This window comes from Acanthochromis polyacanthus, chromosome 13, assembly GCF_021347895.1.
Source record: "Acanthochromis polyacanthus isolate Apoly-LR-REF ecotype Palm Island chromosome 13, KAUST_Apoly_ChrSc, whole genome shotgun sequence".
NCBI classification, from domain to species: Eukaryota; Metazoa; Chordata; class Actinopteri; family Pomacentridae; genus Acanthochromis; species Acanthochromis polyacanthus.
The window spans coordinates 1,695,825-1,706,357 of NC_067125.1; the positions used below are offsets into that span (position 1 = coordinate 1,695,825).

The 10,533-nt window shown below is 43.5% G+C and overlaps 1 protein-coding gene across 1 annotated transcript; it reads right to left on the minus strand.

The window, feature by feature from the left end:
* Positions 1 to 4,784: 4,784 nt before the first annotated feature.
* LOC127536850 (keratin, type I cytoskeletal 10-like) lies at positions 4,785 to 10,533 on the minus strand. The gene is made up of 11 exons (XM_051958188.1): positions 10,431 to 10,533; positions 10,362 to 10,386; positions 7,337 to 7,411; positions 7,146 to 7,241; positions 7,051 to 7,098; positions 6,293 to 6,388; positions 5,914 to 6,009; positions 5,819 to 5,866; positions 5,534 to 5,677; positions 5,392 to 5,486; positions 4,785 to 4,918 (listed from the first exon to the last, which is right to left on the minus strand). Exons 1-11 carry the CDS (start codon positions 10,531 to 10,533, stop codon positions 4,902 to 4,904), a joined length of 843 nt encoding a protein of 280 aa, XP_051814148.1. The 3' UTR covers positions 4,785 to 4,901.

Here is a 10,533-nt window from a genome sequence, read left to right on the forward strand (position 1 = left end):
CAGAGGGGCCAGATTATGGAGAGCTTTGAAAGTGAGAAGGAGAGTTCTGAAAATGATGCGGGACTGAACGGGGAGCCAGTGAAGCTGACGAAGGATGGGAGTGATGTGAGAGGAGCGGTTGGTGTGAGTGAGGACACGAGCTGCTGAGTTCTGGATGTACTGAAGTTTCTGTAGGGATGATGCTGGGAGACCAAGGAGCAAGGAATTAATTAAAATAAGACTCAACACGACCAAAATAAGACTGAACACGACCAAAACAAGACACAACACGACCACAAAGAACCATACTGCCTGAAAGACACAATTCAACCAAAACAAGACATCTGCAGTCCAGACTGGAAGAGATAAATACAAACGGATCATCATCTGGTTTTTGGAAGCGTGCTGGATTTCAGTCAACTGATGCCGCACAGAAACACAACTGACTTGCTCAACCAGTGAATAAAACAACTGCAGGCCAAGAACAAAAACATCACTGATGTTTCCTCACTGAATCTCAGTGACACCAAACATGTGAAGACAAAATGACCACAATCAGACAAGACTGGCGTAAAGAGACGCAGAACAACAAGAGGCTAAAAACGAGACACAAACCAAGAAAGATGAGACGAGACAAAAGAAAGGAGATTAAAACATTTAAGCTGCAACCAGCGTTGGTCGGGTCATCACATCTTTGCTGGTCAGCGAATTCAAGTATGTCCACCAGATGGCGCTGTGACTCAGAGTGTATTTTGGTCTATGGATGTCATGAGGGCCGGACTCTGATCACACATGTAGGGTGTGAGGCAGATTGGAGCTTGAACAGGAGAGTTATACATCATTTCCTGTTTCAAATGCACAAATTCCATGAACTGCCATTTCCATCAGACATTTGTGGAGCATTCTGATAACTTTTGATGCATGCCTGGAGTATGTCCTGGCCTGGCTCTGTCAGAGTTACCCTGACTGAGTTTAGAGCTTTTGAAATTGTGCAAAAAATTGGTCCAAAATCATTGAAAATATGACCCATAATTCAAAATGGTCGACTTCCTGTTGTGTCTTGATCAAATACAAATGCCTACCAAATTTCATAGCTGTTGGTCACAATACTGTTGGTAGTTCCTGTTTGTAATTTTCCAGGTGGCTCTCATGAGCTATTTTGACTCTGCTGGTTAATCCTCTAATGTACAGACTGAAGATTGCCTGTAAAAACCTCACGTCAAATATGAGACCTTTCCTTCATCCATAAAGACTCTCAGGTTAATGGATTATTAGGATGATTGTTTCATTTCTGACTCATCTGTGGATCCATCAGTCAGCCTGACTAATCAGTGAATAGCTGCATGTCTGCTGTCGATGGTTTCATATCTCCTGTTGGTCAGTTTGGTTTGAATCTGTGAAGATGCTGACTCATGATGGTGGATGGGGGGGTGGGAATGGGGGTGGGCTCTTCGGGTAAGCGCGTGTGTGTGTGTGTCTGTGTGTGTGTTTTATTCCATGTAAAGCACTTTGTGCTGCATGTCTAATGTATGAAAAGTGCTTTATAAATAAAGATTGATTGATTGATTGATTGAATAAAGAAGTAGACAGAATGTCTAGCTCCTTGAGCTCGAAAGCTTTCGAGCTAAAGGAGTCTTTCAGAACCTACCAGAGAAGTCCAGTAGATTCTACCAAAGCGGATTACCATGGTTACCTGGATGACTGAGGATCTACAGACACATTTGTCATTTTCTGTTCATGACACTCAATAAAACAGAACTGTAGCAGTTTTAAATATAAAACTTTCAGAGTTTATGTCTTTAAAACATCATATCAGTGTTTCTTAATAAATGACTGTCGTCTGTCATAACAGCTCATCATAATAAAGCTAATCACATAGTACTTCAAACAGTACAATGTGTTGTAGTGCTGTGTGTTTTGGAACAGTTTGTTGTACTTTCCTGCTCAGTATTGGCATGTCAGAAAGAACTTTACACAGATCGTGACAGAAAAATACACATTCCAGTATGTTGTTGAAGGGTCCAAAGAAAGTGTTCTGTGTGTTGTAAAGTACTACAACAAAGTACCAGAAAATGTCGTAAAAACTGTGTACTGAATCTGAGATGGAAAAAGTTCACAGTTCAGAAAAACAACAACATAGTAAAGTCTGTCATGACAAACACGATATGGTATTTTACAAAAAATTAAAAATTACTCCAAAATGATGTATAGTATCTGTAATACTGTCTTTGCGGTGTATTTAAAAAACGTCTCTGTAGTATTTTATCTTAAAAATTGTACTTTATAGTATGTCAGCATCAGCGGTGCAGATATTTGACCAAAAACAGTTCAGTATTTCATAAAAACTGTGTAGTGTAGAACCACATCAAAATGTCACAGTATTTATACACAGTATAGCATTTACAGTATTATGTTACAAAAACAACACTGTGTAGTATCATCATAGTGCAGTAGTTATTGTAAAAAAAAGCTGTGTAATATAATGTGATGATAGGGGGAGATGATGGGGAACCGGCTCTTTATTGACATTCGTTCTGTTCTATGGTAAAAACTGAAACTACAGGAAATTAAAAATGATTAAAATGGTCAGAGTTCAGATGAAAGTGATCAGAGTTTGGATTAAAGTGATCAGAGTTTGGATTAAAGTGATCAGAGTTTGGATGAAAGTGATCAGAGTTTGGATTAAAGTGATCAGAGTTTGGATTAAAGTGATCAGAGTTTGGATTAAAGTGATCAGAGTTTAGATTAAAGTGATCAGAGTTTGGATTAAAGTGATCAGAGTTTGGATTAAAGTGATCAGAGTTTAGATTAAAGTGATCAGAGTTTGGATTAAAGTGATCAGAGTTTGGATTAAAGTGATCAGAGTTTGGATTAAAGTGATCAGAGTTTAGATTAAAGTGATCAGAGTTTGGATTAAAGTGATCAGAGTTTGGATTAAAGTGATCAGAGTTTGGATTAAAGTGATCAGAGTTTAGATTAAAGTGATCAGAGTTTGGATTAAAGTGATCAGAGTTTGGATTAAAGTGATCAAAGTTTGGATTAAAGTGATCAGAGTTTGGACTAAAGTGATCAGAGTTTGGATTAAAGTGATCAGAGTTTAGATTAAAGTGATCAGAGTTTAGATTAAAGTGATCAGAGTTTGGATTAAAGTGATCAGAGTTTGGATTAAAGTGATCAGAGTTTGGATTAAAGTGATCAGAGTTTGGATTAAAGTGATCAGAGTTTGGATTAAAGTGATCAGAGTTTGGATTAAAGTGATCAGAGTTTAGATTAAAGTGATCAGAGTTTGGATTAAAGTGATCAGAGTTTAGATTAAAGTGATCAGAGTTTGGACTAAAGTGATCAGAGTTTAGATTAAAGTGATCAGAGTTTGGATAAAAAGTTAACCAATGAATTTCAGTCTGATGACAAACAAAGACTTTATTCAGTCACTAAGTCAATATTTAATCTGGTGACTAACCGTTTTTCCTGGCAGATCAAATGTTCCATGTTCTTAAATGTTCCTCCAGCAGGAAGCAGGTGATGGATCTGATGAGATGGTGAGATGATATTAATAGAATAGATTCAGATCTGAAGATTCAATAGAAAGATTAGTGTTAGAGTTGAATTTGTAAATACATTTATCATAATCGAGCCTTAGAGCATTAACTGTGTGTGCATAGTGTTTTACATGACTATTTTTATAGAATACCACTCACTCACTCCTATCTGCACACATCTCTCTCTCTCTCTCTCTCTCCCTCGTCTCCACATCCCAGTATATTTCCACTCTTACAGCTTAGCACACCCCCTTGTGTAACTCGAGCTATTTCTTATCTTATGCTATGTTTTCATTTCTGCTCGTGTATAAAATAAACCTTGTATGGGAGCAGTCTTTGTAGCTCGCACTAATGTGTCTTGTTACACTGTGCTGTGTTACCCTTGCAAGTAAAATTACAGTCTCCGTGTCTTTCTGGTTCGGTGAACATCTTCTTATGTTATGTGGGAGCTCTCAGCGGAGCTTCTCTCTGACATTAGTTTCTAACTTCTCTGTGTTTGGTTTTCACTGTAACTTTCTGAACTTTGACCTAGTTTGTGTTTGTGCTGCAGGTAACCATGGCGATGGCAGAGCTTCCTCCCATAGTTCTAAGTACCTAATTAGCTCATTAGCAAAGTGAAGCCTCCAGAGTGTCCGAGTGTCCTGAAGACTCCGGCCTCAGAGACCAGCCGAGTCCTTGGAGACTCATTAGTGAGAGGAAGTTCGTCAACATGTTGATGGAGCTGCTGAACCCCAGAACCTGAAAGAACCACCAAACCGACCAGAACCCCTACAGAGCCCCAGAACCTGAAAGAACCACCAAACCGACCAGAACCCCTACAGAGCCCCAGAACCTGAAAGAACCACCAAACCGACCAGAACCCCCTACAGAGCCCCAGAACCTGAAGGAACCACCAAACCGACCAGAACCCCTACAGAGCCCCAGAACCTGAAAGAACCACCAAACCGACCAGAACCCCTACAGAGCCCCAGAACCTGAAAGAACCACCAAACCGACCAGAACCCCCTACAGAGCCCCAGAACCTGAAGGAACCACCAAACCGACCAGAACCCCTACAGAGCCCCAGAACCTGAAAGAACCACCAAACCGACCAGAACCCCTACAGAGCCCCAGAACCTGAAAGAACCACCAAACCGACCAGAACCCCCTACAGAGCCCCAGAACCTGAAAGAACCACCAAACCGACCAGAACCCCTACAGAGCCCCAGAACCTGAAAGAACCACCAAACCGACCAGAACCCCTACAGAGCCCCAGAACCTGAAAGAACCACCAAACCGACCAGAACCCCTACAGAGCCCCAGAACCTGAAAGAACCACCAAACCGACCAGAACCCCCTACAGAGCCCCAGAACCTGAAGGAACCACCAAACCGACCAGAACCCCTACAGAGCCCCAGAACCTGAAGGAACCACCAAACCGACCAGAACCCCCTACAGAGCCCCAGAACCTGAAAGAACCACCACACCGACCAGAACCCCTACAGAGCCCCAGAACCTGAAAGAACCACCAAACCGACCAGAACCCCTACAGAGCCCCAGAACCTGAAAGAACCACCAAACCGACCAGAACCCCCTACAGAGCCCCAGAACCTGAAGGAACCACCAAACCGACCAGAACCCCTACAGAGCCCCAGAACCTGAAAGAACCACCAAACTGACCAGAACCCCTACAGAGCCCCAGAACCTGAAAGAACCACCAAACCGACCAGAACCCCTACAGAGCCCCAGAACCTGAAGGAACCACCAAACCGACCAGAACCCCCTACAGAGCCCCAGAACCTGAAAGAACCACCAAACCGACCAGAACCCCTACAGAGCCCCAGAACCTGAAAGAACCACCAAACCGACCAGAACCCCTACAGAGCCCCAGAACCTGAAAGAACCACCAAACCGACCAGAACCCCTACAGAGCCCCAGAACCTGAAGGAACCACCAAACCGACCAGAACCCCCTACAGAGCCCCAGAACCTGAAAGAACCACCAAACCGACCAGAACCCCTACAGAGCCCCAGAACCTGAAAGAACCACCAAACCGACCAGAACCCCCTACAGAGCCCCAGAACCTGAAGGAACCACCAAACCGACCAGAACCCCCTACAGAGCCCCAGAACCTGAAAGAACCACCAAACCGACCAGAACCCCCTACAGAGCCCCAGAACCTGAAGGAACCACCAAACCGACCAGAACCCCTACAGAGCCCCAGAACCTGAAAGAACCACCAAACCGACCAGAACCCCTACAGAGCCCCAGAACCTGAAAGAACCACCAAACCGACCAGAACCCCTACAGAGCCCCAGAACCTGAAGGAACCACCAAACCGACCAGAACCCCCTACAGAGCCCCAGAACCTGAAAGAACCACCAAACCGACCAGAACCCCTACAGAGCCCCAGAACCTGAAAGAACCACCAAACCGACCAGAACCCCCTACAGAGCCCCAGAACCTGAAGGAACCACCAAACCGACCAGAACCCCCTACAGAGCCCCAGAACCTGAAGGAACCACCAAACCGACCAGAACCCCTACAGAGCCCCAGAACCTGAAGGAACCACCAAACCGACCAGAACCCCCTACAGAGCCCCAGAACCTGAAAGAACCACCAAACCGACCAGAACCCCTACAGAGCCCCAGAACCTGAAAGAACCACCAAACCGACCAGAACCCCTACAGAGCCCCAGAACCTGAAGGAACCACCAAACCGACCAGAACCCCTACAGAGCCCCAGAACCTGAAAGAACCACCAAACCGACCAGAACCCCTACAGAGCCCCAGAACCTGAAGGAACCACCAAACCGACCAGAACCCCCTACAGAGCCCCAGAACCTGAAAGAACCACCAAACCGACCAGAACCCCCTACAGAGCCCCAGAACCTGAAGGAACCACCAAACCGACCAGAACCCCTACAGAGCCCCAGAACCTGAAAGAACCACCAAACCGACCAGAACCCCTACAGAGCCCCAGAACCTGAAAGAACCACCAAACCGACCAGAACCCCCTACAGAGCCCCAGAACCTGAAGGAACCACCAAACCGACCAGAACCCCTACAGAGCCCCAGAACCTGAAAGAACCACCAAACCGACCAGAACCCCTACAGAGCCCCAGAACCTGAAAGAACCACCAAACCGACCAGAACCCCCTACAGAGCCCCAGAACCTGAAAGAACCACCACACCGACCAGAACCCCTACAGAGCCCCAGAACCTGAAAGAACCACCAAACCGACCAGAACCCCTACAGAGCCCCAGAACCTGAAAGAACCACCAAACCGACCAGAACCCCCTACAGAGCCCCAGAACCTGAAGGAACCACCAAACCGACCAGAACCCCTACAGAGCCCCAGAACCTGAAGGAACCACCAAACCGACCAGAACCCCCTACAGAGCCCCAGAACCTGAAAGAACCACCAAACCGACCAGAACCCCTACAGAGCCCCAGAACCTGAAAGAACCACCAAACCGACCAGAACCCCTACAGAGCCCCAGAACCTGAAAGAACCACCAAACCGACCAGAACCCCTACAGAGCCCCAGAACCTGAAGGAACCACCAAACCGACCAGAACCCCCTACAGAGCCCCAGAACCTGAAAGAACCACCAAACCGACCAGAACCCCTACAGAGCCCCAGAACCTGAAAGAACCACCAAACCGACCAGAACCCCCTACAGAGCCCCAGAACCTGAAGGAACCACCAAACCGACCAGAACCCCCTACAGAGCCCCAGAACCTGAAAGAACCACCAAACCGACCAGAACCCCTACAGAGCCCCAGAACCTGAAAGAACCACCAAACCGACCAGAACCCCCTACAGAGCCCCAGAACCTGAAAGAACCACCAAAGTGAAGACTGAAAACAGAAGATGTTCTAGATGGTGTCTTCTGAAAGTTCTGCTTTGTTCTGCAACCAAACAAATGTCACATTCTGTAAAAACCAAAGAATTCTGAGCTCATCGATGTGGCTGATTATCCAGAACCGACCTGGCAGTGGCAGAACCTCAGAGACTAATGGTCTGGATGGTCTGTTCCACTTCCTGTCCTCAGAGTTCCAGTATCTGTCAAACGTGTTTTATATTTATATCAAATAAATTATTAAGAAATTCTACTTCTGGTACATTTAATTTCAACACAACACACACACACTAAACAACAAACACACACTGAACAACAAACAGTGCAGAAACATCTAGAAACTGCTGGAGATCAGAAAGTTGAAGGGAAAAAAAGACAGAAAAAGTCACATCTGTCCTGAGGAATGTTATGAAACGCTGTGGAGAAAAGTTAAAGTAGAAAAGCAGGCAGAGAGTGGAGTACTCTGCCAAGGCTGCTAAATTCATTAAAACGTCAGAGTCTAGACAAACTAAACTATGACGTTTTTCAGTATAAAGACAATAACAATAATAATTAAGAATTAGAATTGTGACTTTCTCAACCTCTCATTTAAAGATATCAGTACTTGTTTATAACTCTTGTATATATAGACAAATTAATTGCTGTCTTGGGCAAAGTGGATAGTCAAACTCAGTAAAAGCACAAATACATTTAAATACATGATTTCTGTATCTTTTTTTACTTTATTATTAGCACTCCAAATAATAAAGGACAGATTATGAATCAGGACCATGGAGCAAATCTGTGGCTTCAAGTCCCACCACTGGCATTTTTCTTTCTTTTTCAGGATTTTCAAAAAATTTAAGAAGGGTCTGGTCTTGAACCAGCAACCTGCAGCTCCATAGGCAAACCCTTAACTCACTGAGTTAAAGATCAGATCAAAAGAAATAAACTCGTCATCCATTTGATATCGTAGTTTCCAAATGACCACATGGCAGCCTCCCCCTCTACTCCACCCACCTCCCCGCCTACTCTCCACCCTGACTCCACCCTGACTCCACCTTGGCTCCACCCACTGCCCCCCTCTACTCCCCCACCACCCACCGCACCTTCCCCCGCCCGACAAGTTTTTCAAAAATCCGAGTCTTGACGGGTTTCAGCATCCCTAAAATCCATGGAGTCGCTCCAGAGAAATGAAGGGAGGTCAACTTTTATCAGCCTCCATCCAGATGTTCAACTTGATATCTTTACTTTGACATTTTTAGCTCCACAAACCTTTAGTGTCACACTTTATGATCATTTATTAGGACTTTAATGGAATCCAGCAGCAGATTTAGTGTTTGTTGAAAAACTTTATTCTTGTCGTCGTGGGACTGCAGGATTTAAAACTGTTCCTTCTATTTGACCTCATGTTATTAGTTTTAGTGCAGAAAGTTATTTTAATTGTCCATTAGTCTCTTAAAAAACAAATAATAAATTGGATTAGTCAAGAGGTTTAAATTTCTTACTTTGTCATGTTTTAAATATGACCAAAAAATAAATAAAAATAAAGCGTCTTGAGACAATTTGACCTGTAATTGGTGTTGTATAAATAAAATTTAATTTAAATTGTGTCAATCTTGTCATGTTGGAGAAATTCAGCCATAAATGTTGGAAAACACATTTTCTTTGTCCATTAAGCTGTTGATTAATGGACATGAAAATCAAAATATAAAATGAAAATCAAAGCATTTTTACATTTTGTATATCCCTTTTTGATCATGAAAAGGAAAAATGCCTTGTATTTCAATTTCTTTTGTATTTCAAAACGAAAATCAAATAAGCACTCGATTTTTGATTTTCAAAACCCGCTTCAGAACGGAAAATCCAATTGCCAAAATATACACAGACCATCATCACTTAGAGAGGATGTGTATCTGGATTTGTTGAACGTCGTCACTGAGAATGTTTGTTTGCATACATAAGTGGATCCAAAGAGAACCAATATCTTCTGAGCATGCTTCATCAAGTTTGTAGTTTTGCTACATACATGACCTAAATATGTAGCGGGACTCAGAAACACCCCACAGTTTAATTATTGGTTCCTTGTGTGATTTCCAGCTGATAAATCAGTCAGTTTGTCATCGGATCAATCATGCGATGGTCAGCAGGTAACTGACACAGTGTTCACTTGTTGTCATGGTTACAGCTATATCTGGCAATGGGAAACAACAAAGTCATGGATCCAGACTATAAGCCGCATCACTGTCAAAATTTAATCAGCTGGTCCTTGTGTCACTGACATCGACTTCCCCTCAAAATTTTATCCAAATCCGTTAGTCTGTTTTTGAGTAACGTTTCACACAGACAGACAGACAGACAGACAGACAGACAGACAGACAGACAGAAAAATGTACGCTGATCATCACATAAGTGAGCTGTTCCTTGGCGGAGTAAAAATGTTTCTGAATTATTAAGATGTGATTTGAATCCTCAGACAGCAGCTGATCTTCATTCTTCCTGAAGACGAAGGAACCAAAGCTTTAGTTCAGCGTCTGACCACCAGATGTCAGCGTTCCACATCTGTACAGCTCAAACATCCAGCAGCTGTTAATACTACATTATCCATAGAAACATCTGGATGGATGTAAAGCTGATCTTGGGTCAGCTTTTTTTTTATCAGAGTTATGCTAAAAACTGACACTGGATCAGTTTTACATCCATGAAGATGAGAACCAGAATGACATTAAAATTGTCCAAAAATAACTCAAAATCATCCATAATTCCAGAAAATGAGTTCAGAATGACATGAAATTTGTCTTAAATGACTCTAGAATGATCCCAAAGACACAAAAAATGATCCAAAATCATGAGAAAAGATGCAATCTGACATCAAACTTGTTGAAAATTACCAGAAAATTGTCCAAAATGAGTCAGAATAACTCAAAAATTACCCAAACTGACTGAAGATTTGCAGAATGACACAAAATTAGTCCATGATGCTTCTGATCTTCACAGAGGGACTCGTATGAAAGCTGTACCTGACGTTCAGGAGGTTTTTTGATGCTTTTAGAACATGGACATAAGGATATGAATGAGCAGGAACTCACCTGGAGACTCCTGAAGGTTAAACCAGCAGCTCCTCCATCCTGGTTCAGATCTAACCTCCATCAGTGTCTCAGAGCAGCTCTGCTCCCAGAGCTCCAGCAACAT

Bases quoted from the DNA above. Each gene is read 5' to 3' on its own strand.
- LOC127536850 (XM_051958188.1), bottom strand. From the start codon at position 10,533: ATGTTGCTGGAGCTCTGGGAGCAGAGCTGCTCTGAGACACTGATGGAG. The intron at 7,412-10,361 runs GTACAGCTTTCA...GTTTGGTTGCAG, and splicing joins AAAAACCTCCTGAACGTCAG to AACAAAGCAGAACTTTCAGA. The intron at 5,487-5,533 runs GTTCTGGGGCTC...TGGTTCTTTCAG, and splicing joins CGGTTTGGTGGTTCTTTCAG to GTTCTGGGGCTCTGTAGGGG.